The following is a 19619-nucleotide window of genomic DNA, read 5'->3' as shown; positions in this document are numbered from 1 at the left end:
GGGGCACCGGGCGCGGAGCATCCTCCGGGCATCCAGGCCGAGGGGTGCCCGAGGGCGCCCGGGAGTTGTGGGAGCGCTCGGAGCAGCTGCACGTTCATCCCCCGCGTAAAGGTTTAGTGCCTGGTCCCAAATTCTGGCTAAAACCACCAGGTTTTGTCCAGACCCCCCTGACAGCCGGGAGAGCAGCCCCCGCTCAGCCGGTGTTTTCAGCCCCGCACCTCTCTCCTGGCAGTGTTTTGATGAGCAGAAGTTCGTGGCACGCTTGGTTTTGGCCCCCAGACGTCCACCTGTTCTGCTTCCAAAAGCTGTGATCCGTATAGTTCTTGGGTTCTGCTCGTCTGGTGTTTGGGAGCTTTCTCCTGTCAGGGTAACATGGGCCATTATTGATAAGGAAAAGTCTAATGAATCCCAGTTAAAAATACATAAAGCATGAGAAGTTTGTCTTAGATGATACTGTCTACCCAGGAGATAGGTGGAGAGGAGGAGGAGCGGACAGTGTTTTAGTTACACATTGAAAACTCACTGAGTTTTCACAGGAAATTCTGTGCAACGGAAGAATTTAAGTTTGTCTTATCAGTCTAAAAAGTTACCAAGATAGCAGCAGAGGGCATAAGCACCCATCCATCTTCCTGAGATGAGATATTTTCACACTTTCTGAGAAAAGGAAGCTACTAAGGCATGCTTGTCTAAAATCATGTTATTTCCCCCAACAATTGTAGAATAAAGCTCCTCTCTGAACAGACAGACACAATGAGGTACAATAGCATCGTAGTACACAAGCTCTGTGAAACACTTTAGGTTACTTAGAAATGTGGGTTTCTATATAAACAAACTGTTACTCAACAGCTGCTGTACTGCATTAAACTACAGGGCTTGCTGAGATACAGCAAAATGTGAATAACCTAGGAAGCAAACTAAATTTACTTTCCAAGAAGCCTACTTACTGTAGGCATACATAAAAATAGCTACACGATGCTGGTTTTATGCAAGATATATTTTGTTCTTTAGAGGAGTGGTTTATATTTCCTATCTTTTACTCAAGCATGTAAAAAAATTTACATATTCTTCTTACCACGGCCTCTTAAATAAACACCTCACCAACATTTTTTACCTGATGAGAAGATTAAGGTATTAGTGCTTTTAGCCTCAGTCACAAAACAAATCAATATTGCTACTCAGTTGGAACCAGAAAAACAAACCTTCATCCTCTAATCTTCACATTACAGCTCTGTTTATGTCTCTGGGATCTCTCAGTCCTACCCAAACCAGGTGCTGGAAGCCACCACAGCACTCAAAGCCCTGCCTGCCCCAGGCAGAAGCACAGCCCAAGTTAGGGAGAGGTGGGTTGGGAGGGTTTATATCTCCCTGTGGCTGAGTGGGAGCAGGGCCAGGGGCCACGAGGGATTGGCCAAAAGACAAGTCCTTCTGTAGGGTTGGGCCAAAGAGAGTGTCCTGGGCTGGGGCACCATCGTCCCGCCCCCAGACCCGTGTCCTGTACCCAGACCCATGTCCTATTCCCAGACCTGCGGGAGCAGCGTTTGCCTGGGGTGGGGTGGGATCTGTGATAATGCACGGGACAGTTTGTACATTAAACAGGGCACTTTGGATCTCTGGAATGCTCTTGAGTGAATAGTGGAGACAAGTTCTTAAGGAGCTGCTGTTTTCCTTTCCCAGCAGAGTGAGGCAGCTCACTGCCCTGCTTCTAGACACTGCTCACCCTACACGTGTTCATCATAAAACTTTCATGGGGCTTGTTGTGAGAATAACAAAGTACACAATCTGCTGAACTGCTCCGTGTCTTTTCTACAGAAGGGCTGTGCTGTGCTCTGAATGAATGGAGGAGCTTGATCTTCATGTCCTTCAGGTGCTGGGCCTGCTCTGGGGAACTCTCAGAAAACACCTTCCCATGGCATAGTGTTTGTTAAATATCTCCAAATGGCAAACGCTGGTGTAAGAATGTTTTGGGTTTTTTTTCCCCCCTAGATTTACTATCAAGTGAGCATACAACACCCTTATTTGTAAACTGGAATGGAGAGAAAAGGCTGCACTTTCATCTGTGAGTCAGTGTATATCAGCAAAAATTGGTTTGCTAGAAATTCCTATAAATACAGCACAAGCTTTTTTATTTTATTTTAGGCCACTGCCTTTTTGTGGTTTTCTAGGATTTCAGGATTATTAGTTTTTAAATGGAGATAGTTATACAATCCTGGTTACCATAATAACCAGTGCCATGATGATGAATGACAGCTGTCACTTTTGCAGTGACTTCACCCATAGATTTGCTGTAACATTTTCTAGTTGTCATTCAAGACATGGTACCACAATACAGATGATGTCTCATCCTTCTGTGGGAGCTGGAGGGGCTCTTACACCTTTCAGAATTGTGCCTTTTGTTGCATATTTCACTTTAATGCAGACTCTCTACATGCTGTGTCTGTCTGTGGCAGGCAGTACCTGAAGAAGAAAAACTAAAGCAATCCTTTAATTCCCAAACACTCTTTTCTCTTTTTAACCAAGTAAGGAAATAGGAACACAGAAAATATTTTTCAGATTTACAATACCTTAATTTGAAACAGTATCAGCCCCTGTGGAAACAGTATGGTAGACTAAACTAATTTGGTCGTTCTTTTGATGATATTTCTTTAGATCAGTTGCTTCTCAACTCACCAGAACAAAATTAAAACAAAAATAAAAGTGTTCTTTCAGTTGTGGAACATCTTGTTTTACCAACTTTAATCTTGCAAGTAAACTGAAGGTCTGACTCTTACAAGTGTTCCAAAGTCATTCCTTACTCCCCTTCTCTCTCTCTGTTGCTCAGGTTTCATTTTAAGCCCCAACTGTCTTTTGAAACAATCCAGTGTGCAAGCCCTGAATGTGCTGAAGAAAAAAGGAAGGAGCCAGAGATATTTTTTTTTACTGGAAAGCTCTCAGCAAGTGAGGTTTAAACAAAGAGTAATTTCACCTCCAAAAGGCACACTTGTCAGTTGAAGACAAACTTTTAAGTTCATTTCAAGTTTAATCCTGTTCCTGATTCAATGCAGAACAGATCTCTCTCCGAATCTTCTGAATTTAGGAAGGGAAGTGGAGCCTGTGTGAAATCAGCTCCTGATTCTTCCCAGCCAGGCTCGAATGAGATATTTGACTGCTGCTGAGTTGATAATACTTAGCACATATACAGCACAAATTGAGAAGATCTCACTTTACAGATACTAATACATTACTTCACAGTCTCCCTGTGAAGCAGATATGCACATCCCTGTCTGCAGTCTGGGGTTATTGAGGCAGAGCATGTTTAGCTGGCCCAAATTTTAACAAGTTTTTTTTTTTTCACAAGCACAAACTGAGGCCAAGGAGTGTGGCTGCAGCTCCCTCGCTGTAATTATTCTGCGCTCTCAGTGGGTCTCAAAGCAATTGATGGGATCACTTGATGCACCTTTGGAAGCCCATTTGTCAGCAAATGTGCCTTTGCTGCAAATTATCAGGCAGCCATCAGCTCCTCCTGAGGAGGAGGCCGTATGGTTCTGCTGGTATCACAACAATCAGCCCAAACTGAAGCCGTTTTCTCCGAGGCAGCTGCTTTTTTTGGTTATTATCTGTTCCCCCGTGTTTCTATTCTCGGTGACAGATCAGGCTTCTGTTCTTGAGGAATTCACTCTTGGCAGCAAGAAATGTTCACACTCCCCATCATTTTTCATAGACTAATCTGTGTTGGGAATTTTCGGTAAATAACATGAAAGCATCAGTGATTGAACACTTTGGGGAAAACAGTATCATTAGGTTGATTTATTTTTCTCCTTAAAGACAGCAGCTTCTGAAACACATTTTCTTTCCAAGTGTCTATAGGTTCTATAATTATCTGATCTTTCTGTTTGCTAGTTGTTTTGTAAGTTCTGTAAGTAATAGATCATGCTGCATAGTTTCTTATTCAATTTCAACACTGATACCTCATGCTGATGTTGTGAGGTTTGGTTGAGTTATTGTGGTTTGAAATCCTTGGTTTCAGAGGAGAATCTGAAGCACAATATTTTTACCTGTATAAATACACTGCCTGTGTAAGACAGTGTTATTCAAAAGGTGATAAGGTGAAGGAAAGGGGGAATGGACTCTTGTAAAGTTCTGTTTCTGCTGTTCAGAGGGATGTTCCAAACACCTGTTGATGCTCAGATCGAGCTACAAGAGTTATTCAGGGCACTTCCAAACAGAAATGAGTTTGTGGGGGTGGGAATGTATTTTCTGATTTGAAAAGGTCTGGATATCAGATATACATGGCAACCCAGGCACTGAATTAATTAATTCTTATAAAATAGAGATATTCTGAAGTGGAACTGCACACCTCTCCCCACAACTATGGGCTAACATTGGCTGAGTTTGGCATTGCTGGCAGGGATTTATGCACTGGATTGTTTGGTGAACCCTGTGTTTGGTTTCATTTTTACCCAATGATTTGGAAATATTTCTCAGGCTGAATGCAACGTGCTGACACCTGAACACCACATCCAGCCATTTCCAGGTTTCACAAACTGCTCTAGGCATGAAAATCCCGAGGGGGATGGAGTGTGCTAGGAGAGTGGAAGGGGTAAACTGGCTGCACTGGGAGTCTGTGGTGTCTGATTAGAGCAACCACAGCTCCAGGCACCTCTGATTGTCTGAATACTCGATGCCCTCTATGTCCCAGCAAAGCAGCCCCACTTGGGTTCTGTGCTGCAGAGTGTAACGTGTCACCCTGACTAATTGCCTGGGCAGACACAAGAGAGATAAGAGCAGGGAGGGCAGAGGGAGGCAGATATTCCAGTGTGGAATTGTAGTGCACAGAACCCCTGGGATGGGTCCAGAGGGTAGTGAGTCCCTGCAGCAGGGCAGGGATGATGGAGAGACACGTCTGGAGGTGGGAATTACAGGAGTCCCTGAAACAGGAGTCTGGGAGGGGAGCACACAAGGACCTTGCAGGGGCTGGAGTGAGTGGATGCACAACTCTGTGGATATACAGACTGGCCACAGCATTTATTAACTACTTCACCCTCATTGTGTGAAACTGTTTTCTGAGTGTTTGCAAGACCTCTGTAGTGCATGTGAGGTTTTTGGTTGGAATGACATAATTCTTGCAGACATTTTATTTTGATAGATTCTGTGTTTGAAACCAAGCACACAAATCAGATTTTATATGGCTCCAGTGCCAGTCCAGGTACAGAAACTGAGAGAGGTTGGTTTGTCATTGTAGCCTGTCTTTGCTCTTGGCTTCAGTTATCCTCATACTAAGACATCCCAACCTGCTGTGATTAAATGAAAACCCGTTTGTGAAACATTGTCCTCATTTTGTGTATCCAGATTGGCACAGGAAAGACTTGTCTTCTTGCTTTCTGTGTGTGGAATGTCTACAATCTAACCATTGCTGGTACCTTAAATGGGGGACGTGAGGAAAACCAATCTGCTTCTGGGCTTCAGGTCATTTGTTAAAATTTTGGAGAAGCCCTGAGCATGTATGGTGATGAAGCAGTGCTGCAGGCACCACTGATTATTTTCACAAGCTTTTATTATATTGTCCATTATAACAGCTTTTAGAATTCCTCTAAATAAGGAATATTCACTCTGTCCAACCAATCTTTCGTCTTTTTAACACCCTTGTTGTATTTCCTGCTTCCTAACACTGAAGGACATCAGGGTGGTGTTCCCAAGCATGCTGATGATGTGCCTTGAACTCTGAGGAATGGCGTGTTTTGCATTCAGGATCACATTTCAGTTTGCTGCCTGAACCAGAATGTCACTGAGGGCAGTGCAGAAATGCTGCCTCCTGCTCAGAGCCTCCCTGCACAGCCCCTGCCCTCCAGCCCACCCCAGCTGATGCTCTGGGCTCCACGGGATGAGCACAAACAGTCCAGGATGGTTTTTATTGTTCTTCTTTTGTGACTTTGGCTTCCCAGTTACCCAGTAGTGTCACAGATAACTGTGCTTTTGAAGTCCAGATCCAGAGAGAAATTCGGGGAATTAGCTTTGTTTGAAGGAGTGAGAGCACAATGCCTAAGTCTGTAGTAGATAAATATCTACTAATAAATCCTCTGTTGGAGGGGAGTAAAGAGAAGAATCATGGATTTATTTCTTAGCCCTTTTATTGTCAGTGACCATTTTCTCCTTAAAATCATCTCCTCTTGTCTTCCCTTCCCTTACACTGAAGTCACTCTCAAGATGCAGGCAGAGGCTCTAAGCTGCTGTGTGCAAACACACAGAATTACATTTTCCTCCTTCCCACTCCCAACCCTTTGCTGGGAGCTCTTTGTGAGCTTCGCTCCAGTAACTTTGTCTGATCCTCTCTTTGCAGTTGCTAATTGGACTGGCAGGGATATGAAGTGACTGCAAATAACTTCATTCCCTCAGTGTGTGCACATTGGAAGGGTCACAGAACAGAAAAGCAGGGCAGAGTCCAGACTGGTGGCTCGTGCCAGCCGGCCTGGCAGCCAGAAAATGGCACTTGCAGGTGCTGGTTGTGGTACTGCAGGCAGGGCTCTGATAACCAGCACTCTGAACACTCAGTGTCTGCTGCTTCCCGGAATGCAGGTGCAGGACTTGCCTGCAGGAGAGGAAATTCCAAAGTCTTAACTCTGCAGAGTGGGAGAGTGGCTTTCTGAATAAGCTTTGGATGCCTTTTGTTTCCCCTTGAAATGATGTGGCATCGTGGAGAGCTGTGCTGTGACTGCCACAGGGATGGGATCTGCAGGATCCGCCGCCTTGGAAGAAGGCAGTGTGGTAAAGACTGGGGTGGTGAATCCCAGCTGGCAAAGGCCAATCCTGTTGCATCTGGGAGGTGTGTGGGTGGTTTGGGTTGATTTGCATATCTAGCTGCTTCCTTGTTTGTTTGGATTTAGGAGAAGTCTGTGTCCAAGCCCTGAGCTTGTGGATGATATTAAGAAATAGAAGCAGGAGTTGCTAACCAACAAAAAGACTTTCCCAAGACAATCACAGCATAATCTTATAATCTCTTGTTGTGTTTATATGCAAGAGAATCCTCTAGAGCAATGCACACAGGTCATTTGTTTTGACCAGAAAAGGCATTTTGTATATGTGGCAGGAGAACAAATTTGTGCTATGGGGGATAAACGGGAGGGTGAGGTAGAAGAAATTCCAGAGCTGCTTCCTACCTCAGTTCTGTGAGAGTCCCAGTTTTGCTACCAAGAGAAAAGATCCCTGGTCAGCTGGAGTTGTTTTTAGGATTTCTGGCCTGCTCACTGGCGGTCAGATCCCTGCTCAGCCCAGCAGCAGAGCCTTGTCAGGGGTTGGATGTGTTGTTCAGCAAATGGGAGAATCATTACTGCTGGCTCCGTTAGAGATTAGCTGGACAAAGCTCCTGCTAGATAAGGGTAACAAGACAAATAGCCCTGGGTGACAGCATGCTCCAACACCTGGTGGAATCCAGCCCTCTGTCAGCTTTTTTTGGAGACTTGCCCAAAAGCCTGTCAGGGCTGCAATAATACTCTTACTCTGCGCTGCAGGGGACTTAATTCATCTACTGATGCCAGTTTTTTGGGCAGACTTAAGCTAATGAGGTCAGTTGTGAGTATGGGGTGGGCTGATGTACTATTAGAAGCACTTTCATCTCCCTGGTTTTCCTTCTTTTAGAGACCAATCCTGTAATTTGAATGCTGTGAATTCCATCACTGTCTTATCCTAAAGGAAGCGATGTGGGAGACTGACTGACTGCTTCTCCTTCTGTTTCCACAGATGGTGATGTGGTAAATGTAGCCAAGCTCTTCTCTACCTAGGAGACATTCTCCCCTGAGGAGCAGTTCCCTTCTGCTGGACATGCTCACAGAACTGCACAGCCATGGACCTCAAGGAGAAGTGTCAGGTAGGTTTCCTGATAAGGGTCACACCCGACTTAAATGTGAGTCCTTTCAATTGTCTTTCATTATTTTGGGTCAAGACTTGCCATTTGGCATTGCTGTTGAATGGTTTCACATTAATCCATGGTTAGTATCTAAGCTGAGAGTTCTGTCACCCTCACATCCCTAGGGATGTGCTTGTATCAGCAGGGAAATCCTTTGCAGGCTGGGACTGAGGCACAGTGGAACAAGGTGAGGTGTGCACTGTCACACCTGCTGTGTCTTTCTTGAGCTCTCAGGTAGTGCTCCATTCCCCTGGACACTCAGCTCAGCTTTATTTGAGGGGCTGAATTCACTGAGAAGATTTTTTAAATAAACTGAGGCAATAAAATCATCTGAACCCAGTTTTTCTGGTGCTAACTTGGGGTCTCGGCTGGCTCTGGTGAGAGAACATTCTTGGTTTTCCTCTTTGGTGTCCCTCTCCCCACCACACCACGAGCTTTTGTCTGTTGGCTGTCTCTGTTTTCCTCTTTGCATCCCTTCCCTGCTGTTTTATTTACAAGTGCTTCCAGCAGCAAGGAGTGGTTTTGTTCATTAGTGCAAAGTACCTGTTAGGGAATCACCAGGACCCAGATGGGCTCTAAAAGGTACTACAGCAGTGGAAGTGACTTTAAAAGGTCAGTTTTCCACATCAGCTCTACTCAACTGCTTCTTTGCTGGGTGTCTGTTCTGAGCTGTGCTGGACCAGGAAGGCCTGGGCTCCCTCCTGCCTGAACCTCTTGGTGCTGCTGTGCCCAGAGGGTGTGTTTGAACTGTGTTGTTTTATATCTAATTGCTGTATTACTACGGAGGTAACATTCCAGTGAGGATGATTATCTAATTATTGCCTTGTTAGTGACATCATGGGCTGATCTGGCATTGATCATTTAAAGAGATGACGCAGGGGTGTGTTCTGTGCAGGATCTGAGAGCACCAAAGAGAGCAGGGCACAGCAGGGACACTGTCATTGTGGGTCACTATTTTTGGTTCATCTCTGCCTTTCCCTTCTGACATTCTCCACTGTACAAGGCAGGAAGAGCAGATCAAATTGCTGGGCAGGCAGCAGCATGGACAGTGTTGTAACAGACCTTTAAGAGGCCTGCTGGAAAGTGTCCTGGCAAGGAGATTACAGGGGAAATCGTGGTGTCCTCAAGTCCTAACCTCCCCTCCTGACTTCCTGAAGTTTTTTCTCCCTCCTTTCTGAATGGGAATTAAAAGTGAAGGCAGGAGATCACCACACTCTTTTCAATAGGATTTAAAAAAAACCCCACAGGTATGTCCAGCTGCTTTTACAACTTGTTTTGTTATCAACCCCATGGGAGGAGGTTGGAGCTAGATGGTCTTTAAGGTCCCTTCCAACCCCAATCATTCTGTGATTCTATGATTCTATATGATTTGGGCTTAAGGAGTTTGCTCCTTTTCTATTTTTTTTCCATACTGCAGATTCTTGTTTCCTTCCCTTTAAGTTAGAATCCATCTTCCTTCCCAAAGTGAAGAACTTGCACACATATATACCGATAAGGGAACAAATTAACCTGCTTTGTAACCTCAGTAGTAAATCTGATGTGCTAGGTTTATTTTAAAATGCTAAAAATAAAATGAACCCAAGTGAAAACATCAGTCCCAAATCTAGTAGAAAGCAATCTCTTTGCTCTAATATATGTGTGTGATGAAGAGTTAGCGCTCCTGGAGCAGGAGACGTGCTCGGAGCGCTGCTGCAGCACAGACATCTGTCACTCAGATGAGAGGCTTGTCCTCTGGCCCAGTCAGCTAATAAGTTCCATTGTCAGAGAAGGCTGAGGATCAGTCTGTCAGGTGTAATGTAGGCTGCCTTCCAGTTTTTGCCAGAAGCCAGACACCGCAGAGAAAGGCAGAGAGTATTTTAGGAGCAGTGCCAAAACCTTCTTAAATTAAATGTGCTGGTATCTTGTTCTTTCTCCTCTTTTCCTGACTTTTTAATTTTCTGTGTGTTTTTGAAGTGAATTTAATCCTTGTGAAAGGTGCCACAGTCTCTGCTCCAAGACCACTCAGCATCTATGGGCACAGAGAGCAGCACTGATGGCCACAGGACAGGGAGGAACCTGAGTTTGCATTGTGTGAGACGTAGGCTGTGTTTGCAGCAACACAACTATTAAAAATTATTGACATCATCCATTCCACAGTTACCAATAACAACTGAGCTGTATTATCCTGGTGTAATTGCTGCAGCCTGGATACAGCACCCTGCCTCCTGGCCAGAGCCTGGGAATGTATTCAGGGAGCTGTGCTGTGCTCCACATCACTCCAGCTCCTGCACTGGTGCTCCTTATTCCAGGCTGCTTAACAGGAACTGCAGTCCTACCTTTGGACTGAAAAGTAGCCCAAGTCCTTTGCCTCTTCTCATCCTCCCAGTGGCTGTATCTCTGGGTTTATTCCCTGCTGTACTCTAAAACCTCACCTCTTTTCCCAAGGGCTTTTTCACAAACTGATGCTTTTCCCACAGGCGTCTCTCACCCGTGCTGCAGTTTTTGTATAGTCAGTCCCTGCCTTTATACTCAGCCTTCTATTTCAAATCCCAGTTTTATCTTCAGATCACAAGCTTTCATTTTTGGCTCTTTCATTGTGGTATTTAATGCACCAATGCATATCCAGATGCAATTTCTGATACCAGTTGATATCAGAAGGAAAGTACATAGTACAAATTACTGCCCTACACAAAACACTTTAGAACAAGGTCTCTCAGCAGTGGGGTAAATGAGAAGAGGCAATTTCATCCATTTCCATTTGTGTTCATGACCAAAGCTGGAGGTTTTGAGGTGGGAGAAAGTTGTGTTGGGACCTCTTAATTGCAGGAAGCACAAGGGTTGTTCCTGGTATTGCACTGTCACAAGCAAATTGGTTTATTCACCTTCATCCAAGTCTCCAGGAGGTGCAGAGCCATGGAAAACAGGTCAGGAAGCAATATCATAAAGGGAGGGTGTTACATGTATGTTGTGTGAGGGTTTGTCCACTCTTACCTCATCTTGTTGTTGTTGATCCTTTCTTTTTTTCTCTCCTTTTTTCTTTGTGTTGGAGGGAGTAGGTGAGTACTTTCTTAGCAGGAAAGGAGGAAGGAAGGAAAAATTGTGCCATTAGCACATTTTGTTCCTCTCTGCGGTTTAAAATTGTTGTCTAGGAAACAAAATGCCCTGCAGAAGGATGAAGGTTGTCTTGCCTCTTTCTCGCCCTGCTTTCTCCTGAAGTTACATTAAATAAATACAAAGTGTCTGCTTCCCTTCAGTTTTGGCTGCAAGAGCTATGGGGTTACACACTGATGTGTCACTCAGTGCCACACACGGGTGATAACGAGACCCTGCTTTGGGTTTATTGTAAATACTGAGACCTCTTAATCTCTGCAGTTCTGGCTTTAAACACAGAATATGGACTGTGCCTGTTGAAGCATTTGAATCTCAGGGCCAGACAGGAAGTGAAGAGCTTGTCCAGGGAGGGCAGGTGAGCCCTGGCACCTGCCCGTGGTCTGCAGAGCTGCAGGATGTGCTGGGACTGGCAGCCTTTGCAGTGCCTGCCCCGTTTGGTACCAGCCAGCTGATCCTTGGCACACTGTGGATGTGCTGCTTGGCTGGGCCAGTTTCTTCACCCCTTTCTGTGCAAAATGAAAGTACTTGTTTTAGTGATTTCTCTGCAGAACTGGGAAGCCCCAGACAGAATTAGGACAGCACTGAAGTGGGAGCTATATAAAAACTCACTTTTAAAGGTGCATCTCTCCAACGATGAGTAGGAAGCATTGCTGTAAAAGATGAGGAGGAGGGAGAAGGATCATTCCTTCTTCACCTTTTTATCCCATTACCTGCTGTTGTACCCAGCCCTTCCCTGTCTACACTAATCCTTTGCCTTCTGTCTGCCATGCCCAGGTAAATAGGGAGCCCCAGGCAAGGCAGTGAAGAATTTACATGCACCTTTTCGCTGAGATTGTGTGGCTCAGGGTGTGTGAATATTGGATGCTCAGAGGGGCTTTTGCTGCATTGTCTATCAACAAGAGAAGAGGGAGGAAATGCTTCAGACTGGACTGTAACTATCTCAACTTGTTTAAATAGCAAATGCTCATATTCTTGAACTGAGCTTGGATCCAGAGCTGTGGAGTCATCTGTGGGGAGTTAATATTCACTGCATCTCAGTCTAGTCTTTTTCCCTGCCTGCTCAGGTGTTCCCTCCCCTGTGGTATATTTTATAGCACTTTGTCCTACCTAATTTGCCATCTGCTTTTCCACAGACCCCTCTCTGTCAGCATCAGCCCTTACTGTGCATGCATATGCAGCTCTGCAGGCAGGGAGCCCGAGGATTGTGACTGCATCGGCTCCCTCTGTGAATGAACCGTTCTTACCCATATCTGCTGCTATCCTGGGCAAACTTTCTTCTCTCCCTCCTTTTCCCCCCCTCTCGTTTCTATCCCTCATCCCCCACCCCCATCCACCGCCTCCTTGCTGGATCTGCAGCGTGACTGGAAACAGGCTGAATTAATCAGCAGACTGGTGCTTCACTCTGCTGCTTCTGTCTCATTCTCTGCAGCGCTGGGCTCTGCACAGTCTTGCTCTCTCTCCCTCTTTGCTCTCTCATTTTTGGAGAGCAGCAGCAGTGCAAGTTGCTGGGGAAGTGGTGCAGGAATTTAGCCCAGATGCTCTTCAAACAGGCCGATCTCTGGATCCACAACCAAGGCAAATGTCGCAAAGTAAGTTCCTCTCCCTTAACATTTAATTTCAAAATGGCTTTCCCTGCCTCCCTCCCCAGCCTGCATCCTGCCTGATGTGATGGTGCATGAAGGGCTTGGAGGTTTTGGGGAAGGAGGTTATGGCAGGACATGAAGCAGTGAGTGATGATTTTAGCTGGGGAATAGCTTTTTGTTGGAGGTGGCGGGGAAAGAAACTGTATTAAACTGCAGATTTACCCCCAGAACCAACAGGAGAGTCCAGACAGGATTTTAGCTGCTGACTCCTGTTTTGCTGCCCCTCTGCCTCATGACTTAAATTTGCCTGTTTCTTCTCTGGGCTTTGATCTGTAGCTGTTGGACCCCCTTATCCCCGTGAAGTCTTGCTGTGCATCTTCCAGGCTGTATCATAGTTTTAGTCCCCAAAGTCTTCAGCTGAAGGAGTAGGGATAGAAAGGAAGCAAACGAGGGGATGAAGGATGTGCTGAAGTTGTGTGGATTTGTGAGCACTGCTGGCCTCTGGGAGGGGATTAGCATTCCCTGGAGTAAGCTCTGCACTGGCACAGAGCACTACTCTGCGTGCTGAATAAATACAGACCCCTAACTGCTCTCTGAACTTGGAGGACTAATGCAACTGGCTAAATTACAGTAATTAAAGCTTAATAATTGTGCAGTACAGGTGAGCTTCAAAGCACTGCATAAACCCTGCCTCATCCTGCCAGCAGCCTGGTGGGGCAGGTAACTATGGTTGGGGGTTTGCTGCTGCAAACAGGACCAGAGGGACAGACCGAGGAATGTGCAATTCCAAACTGGGCTGTTTCCTGGGGAGCAGCTGCCTCTTTCTCTGCTGTGGAGCTGCTGTGGGGAGAAGCAAAGTGCTGGGCTTTGCATGACCTGTGTAGAAAGGCTGATTGTGCCTGTTGGCATCTTACTCTGTGTTTTACGGAGACCGTAAACTGTGAGTGTCGTTGTCTGGGTTAGAATGGACTCTGTCCACAGCCAAGTGCAGGGGTGATTCAGGCGGGTGGTGGGTGTTGCTTTGGGCAGATCTCAGGGATCTGTGCTCCTGCAGCTGTGCCTCTTTGCACAGTGAGTCTGCAGGCCCTGGGAGCCAGGAGCTGTGGGGAGCCTCAAAGCATCCACACTGGAGCCCCCCCAGTCACCCAGTTACCAACAGTGGGGGCTCCTTTGTCCTGGGGCAGTGGGAGGTCTGGGCTGCCTTTCATCCTGGGGCTGCAGGGGGAGGAAGGAGGCAGTTGCTGACTATTCCTCTGTCCATTAATTTGGGCACTGCTGTGCTGAAGACTTTGCTTGTTTCATTTGATTTGAGACCACCAACAGCTAAGCTGTGGCTGCCAAGCTCGTGCCAGGTGCATTTAAACCAAGTTTAAGAGCTGTGTGTGTTCCTTGTGCCTTTCCCAGCATGTCCAGTTCTGAAGGCAGTGGTCCCCACTGAGCCACGGTCTGCTTGGTGGAGCTGCCTGAACTGTGCAAATCTCAACATGTATTTATTTTTTCCTGTGTTGTGTTCAGATGGGTTGTCAATATTATAATCTTCACAGTGACTGCAGTTGGTGGGGAATTGGTAGTCCTATTACGGAGATGAGAAACTAAGGCACAGAGGAGTATCTGATTTTCCCAGTGTGGTGCAGAAACTGGTGGCAGAAGGAATTAGAGAATCCAGCTGTCCTGACAGTCCAGAGTCTTAAAAGTTCATCCTGTGGAGTGGGAATGTGTCAAGGGGGATGCTTCATGTAGCCAGGGTCACTAGAGAAGCACTTTTGCTTGGAATCAGGGATGTCTTGGGAAAAGTAACCAGGAGAGTTAGACAGAGACTAAGAAAGACAGGAGCCATAATCAAGGATTTAAGTAATAAAGGGATATGGATGCATTGGCTTTGCTGGCTACATCTGTATCACTCTGGAGCAGGGATGTGCCTTTCAGGCAGTGCCAGCACTAGCTCAGCAGCTGCAGGTGTGCAGAACTGTAGCATCCCAATGTGTGATTTGCCTTCAAACAAGAATACATCCCTCTCTAACAGTAACCTGCTGTAAGAAATGCTGTCCCAAGAAGTTGTGTGCTGTCATGTATATGGTGTCTGCCATCCTCTCTGATCAGGCCAAAAAAAAACCCCACTATGTGTCATATTGTGCCTTATCCTAAGCAAGAACCTGACTTAGATTACTCAATGCAAATATATTTGGTGGAGTTACTCCTTCTCATGTGTTTTTGAGCCTATGAATAATGCTTACACATCAGGAGGTGTAATCACTGACCTAGATTAATAGCCTGCAAAGTGTCATTGTTAAATTAAAAACTGCCTTTTTTTCCTGCTAAGGAAGGCAAACCAGCTCTTGGAAGAAGGAGAACATTCTGCTGCCCAGTTTTCTACCTCCAGCTGTTCAAGTCTGAAAAGCAATTGAGTAGAGGTGTTAGAAAAGGGGCCTAGTGGGTGCAACCTGGAAAGGGGGAAACAGTCTGATAGCTGCCTTGGAGAGGTTTTCCACCACTCTGAATCAGAGGGGTGGATCTGCAGGCTATGAAAATTGAAGCTTCTGGCAAATATTTTGTTTTCTATTCACCTATTTGTTTAAACAGTTTTTGTAAAGGCAGTTACGTTCAAGTGTGTAACAGTCTGGGTGAGAAGCCCTCATTCTGCAAGAGCCTGAAATCCACAGAGGATGGAGGATGATTCAACCCCCTTTGCTCTGTAAAGCAAAGCATATATTTGTGTTCCAGTGTTATTTTAAAAAAGGCTTGGTACATATTATATCAACATTTACTGGTACAACAAATAAATATGCTACTACGGATGTGTAATGGCTGTGGGAAAACATAAGAGTATACTTAATTATACTAATATTTTGTGTCCTTTTCTCACCTTTTTACACATTCTGACTCTGCTCGTCTATTCCTCTGGCAGGAAGGTGCAAGACCTCTGTGTTTAATTGGGTAGCAAAGACTGTGAGAGAGCTGCTAAACTTGTAAGGAAATCTTAAATGGTTCTGTGTGTAAAAGAACAGGATGTGAATTTTAGGAAGAGAGATGAGTGTTGATTTTGTGTGAGGGTGAAGGTGGGCTGTGGGAAGCAGACATGGGTAGGTGGTGTTGCTCGGGAACAACTTCACTCCTCGTGGGAGGAAAAATCAGAAAGTAACCTCTCTGTTCCTACCTATCAACTTACCTAACCTCTCTGCTCCAACCTATCTGCAACCCCTGAGGAAGGCAAAGGGAACCTCTTTGCCATGAGCCAGGCAAGACTACAGGTTTAAACAAGCTCCTGGGTATTTGCCAACTAATTTACCCCTGTCAGACTCTGGAGGGTCAACTGAAAGGAGAAGGCAAAGTCTACAGACTGTGTGGCTGCCTGTCTCCTACCTCTGAGCTGCTTCTTGTCTCCTTCCTGAAGAGCCAAACCAACTCCTAAACCTGGGCATTTGCTAGATCCGTCTCAGATTCCCTTTCCCTAATGGTTGTAGGCAAGCCAAGCAATGATTTAACATGTAGGATGTTTACTAAGAGTGGAGAAATTCACACATCTTTTCATGCTCCCATCCAGTCCACACCTCGCCACGTTCATTGCCTCTGGAGAATAAAATCACACGCACAACAAACATCTCCTGTGCTGTTTCCCCTCGACAGCCATCCTGCAGATCACAGCCCCTGAGAGCCGTAGTGTCACCCACGAGGCAGAGGGCTGCAATCATCCCACGTTCACCTGGCTGCAGCAGTGCCTCCCGCGCCGAGGCTGGGATGGCCAGGGCAGGGGTCAGCACCAGAGGAGCCCTAAGTGCACTTAGAGGCTCGTGGGCTCTCCAGCCTCCTGAGGCAAAGGAAGAAGCAACTGCTCATTTTCTCCTTAGGACTTCTTGCCTTTAGGCGTGGGCAGAAGGAAAGTACAGCCTTCTAAAAGGCCTCCTGATACCCATCAGGGGTTTGCTTTCACTGTAACCTGGAATTTACTGTCTGCTTTCTCTTTTTTGTTCTTCAGAGGAAACCCTGTGCTAAGACAGCTGGGGGGGAAGGTATCTTGCTGGTTTTGTTTTGACCGGAAAATTCGCGGATTTCTCTTTGAATGTAGGTTTCCAAAGCAAAGATGTGAATGTTGAGGTTTTTATTAATGAACTGACACCTCCTGTGAATGGCTTCTTCACCCTGGGGTGCTCACCTCCTGTTTTGTGGCAGGAAGAGCACTTGCAGCTGATGAAAGGCTGGGAAGATCCCTCTGGGACAGCTTAAGAGCGCCTTAGTTTGCCCTATCTAAAGGTTTACTTTAGGGCATTTGAAAAATGCCTCATTAGCAGTTGATGACTTAGCAGGGCAGCTGTGGTTTTGAAAACCTAGAGCTGCCCCTTGCCAGGAGCTCAGGGTGGCTCTTCTTGCCTGTACCTTTCGTTGTGGGTCCAGGCTCTTTCCCTGTGTGCAGCAGCTGATCCCAGTCCCCTGCAGTCAGCCCTCACTCACCCCATTGCAGTGTTTGCTTACCAGACTGGCTCTGCCTGCTTTGCCAAATACTCCGTGTTTTAAGTGTCAGGATGGGTGTTTAACAGTCCCTGCCCTTCCTGCCGTTCCTCCTCCCCAGCCCTGACACTGCACTTGTCCTTTCTCACCTGCTGCAGCCACCTTCCTTTGTGGCTGCCTGTACCTTGACTGATACTCCAGCAAACCAGCGACTCCCGTGTAAAAGTCTGGAGCAGGTGTGCAAGTATTTCAGGAACCTTTTTGATTACCTCTGGATTTGCTGCCTTTCTGTGCTCACTGCCTGCAGTGCTGTGGCAGTTTCTCTTTCCAGGCACCGTGTGACTGTACAAGATGTTGGCATTAAGTGCAGCTTTCCTCTCATTTCTTCTGTAGCTTCTGATGTGCCCACTGGAATCTGCTCGGTGTCTAAGCAGACTTTGCTTTTCAAAGTCCCTCTTACTATTGCTGCCTTTCATTCTGTCTTTCATTTGTCTGTCTGCTTTCCCTGTGCTGGAGAGGATGAGAATTCTTGTGGGTGCTTTGCTGTGCCCCACGCGGGCAGGAGCCAGATGAGAGAGAAACCTGATTGTCCCTCGCTCCGTGTTGCTCTCAGACACTCCTGTTTGCAGCACTCCGTGGTGCAGCAGCAGGTCTGTTGCCAGCTCCAGTGCCTGCCATCTTCTCCTCTGGGAGTCTTTGAGAGACTCCTATGTTTAGTCCTGTGCTGATGTTACCTGGGCTGCTTCCAAGAACAACACAGAACTGCTTCCTCTATTCCTAAAACTGACACAGAGAATGAAAACTACAGCAAGATTATTTTTAGTTCTGTAAAAGTGCAGCTAAAGCAGCATTGCTGGACTCTGCCTGGCCAGAATTTGCTGTTTCAAGATGTCCCTGGTAGTTGGGAAGTGCATGTGTGTGTGTGTGTGTGGTAGATGGTATTTTAAAGAGAATGGATTTGCTATTTCTCAACGCTTGTGTTACAGTTTTGGATTGGGCCATCTATGCAAATGAGTCTGAAGTCCAAGATTAGTTTCCAGTAAATGTTCATCCTGAAACCACGCAGTTAAGGAACAGGAAGAAAAGATCAGAGCCAAGCTGCACTTGCAGAGCTGGGTGTGTGCAAGCAGCTCCCAAGGAGCAGCAATGCTGCAGTTCGAGACCACGGTGGATCTGACAGGGCTAGGAAGAGCTACAAGAGCAGGAAGAGCTGCTGTCAGAACTCTGGGCTGTGTCACACTGGTGGGGACCAGAGGGATGAGCTTCGTGCCTGTTTGTGTTCAGTATTTCTGTGCTCTGCACACAGCATGACACACCTGAACTCTTCTAACACACGGGACATCCTGTGTGCTGTACACGCTCAAGGGCTTTGTGTTAAAATATGACATGCACAGGAGAACTTCTCCTGACAGTTCCCTGCCACAGCCCATCCACAGACACCTGCCTGCTCTTCCCTGGTGATTCACTGCCAGTGACCTGGTGCCCACAGTACCTCACAGCCATCTCTGTGATTTGAAAGAAAGGAAAGTGCTTGTGTTCCTGACCCAAGAAATGCAACCCCCACTTTCTTGTTACCAGCATCTTTTGGCAGTATTTTCCACATGGCACACTCCTGGGTTGTGTCCTTTGGGGCTGCTGCCTCTCTGCTGAGGGAGCAGTGAGAGAGCAGTGCCGTGAACATTGTGTGCTTCCTGCAAGTCCAGATGCCTCCCTTGCATGTCTGTGCAGCTCAGCACTCAAAACCTTAGTGCTTTCTCTCATAGAAGGAGTTGATGGTGGAGTCACATCTGCTCTGAACTGATCCACATAGCACTTAAACCAGGAGGTTCTGCATCCAAGTGGCCACAGAGGCAGGATTCATAAGCAAAACTCCACAGTGAGCAGTTGTTGAAATTGGACCACTCTTGTTTAGAATTGCAGATGTTACACTTCTGTCTTGTTTTTACTGTTACCAAAATCCATCCTGTATCATTAAAATTCCACCATAGCTGTCTGTGTTCTGTTGTCTCTTCAAGCTGATACCGGTTCAAGCCTGCATAAATTCAGAGCTGAGCAGCCTCCCTTTGTATTGTCCTCAGCCTCTGCTGATTAGATCTTGTTTCACAGAAATGACTTGGTATTGTGCTTTGATAAGGTATCTCTCAGCACAGTCAGGACCGGTTTGTTTACCTGATACTATCTAAGTGCTCTAATTCCAGCCAGCAGTCTAAAGTTCATAGGAGGGGAGATGATTTCAGGAAAATGGAGAGCCAGGCTGGTGGTGATGAGTGCAGGGCATTCAGGTTGGCTGCTCATTCAACCACCAGGAAAAAAAGCCTAAAAAAGAAACTAGGGAAGCACTAACCAAAGTTTGTTTTTCTGGCCTCTCAGGATGAGATGACCTCAAGTTTGGGCCTTACCACAAAGAAGGCCCTCACAATCCTGAGAGACCAGCTGTCAGCACTGCTGGAGGGGCATCAGAAGGAACGGAAAAAAGTGACTTCATGGAAGGTGAGGCACCAAAGGGCACCAGGGTTGGGCACTCGACCTCCCCTTCTCAAAGTAAAGCTGAGGATTGAACAGAAGTTGGCTGTTTTCCATCCCAGAGTGCTGCTGCAGAGTGTCTGGGTGTAGAACTGCTAAAGCCC

General features: G+C 46.4%; 1 protein-coding gene across 3 annotated transcripts in view; it reads left to right on the top strand.

The window, feature by feature from the left end:
• The window catches only part of TMEM94 (transmembrane protein 94), a 50675-nt gene that overhangs the window by 990 nt on the left and 30066 nt on the right, over positions 1–19619 (top strand). The window contains exons 1-3 of one of the 3 annotated variants that reach the window (XM_027895591.1): positions 11726–11740; positions 12396–12555; positions 19363–19482. In XM_027895591.1, the coding sequence (XP_027751392.1) occupies positions 11733–11740; positions 12396–12555; positions 19363–19482 (288 nt within the window). In that variant the 5' untranslated portion in view covers positions 11726–11732. Of the gene's footprint in view, positions 1–7710; positions 7838–11725; positions 11741–12395; positions 12556–19362; positions 19483–19619 lie in introns of those variants that run through there. The other 2 variants (XM_027895594.1, XM_027895593.1) reach the window with 2 other exon arrangements.

This window comes from Empidonax traillii, unplaced genomic scaffold (genome assembly GCF_003031625.1).
Source record: "Empidonax traillii isolate 1590-97213 ecotype Southwest subspecies unplaced genomic scaffold, ASM303162v1 scaffold462:size771534, whole genome shotgun sequence".
Classification (NCBI taxonomy): Eukaryota; Metazoa; Chordata; class Aves; order Passeriformes; family Tyrannidae; genus Empidonax; species Empidonax traillii.
This window is presented reverse-complemented; position numbering and strand designations above follow the sequence as displayed.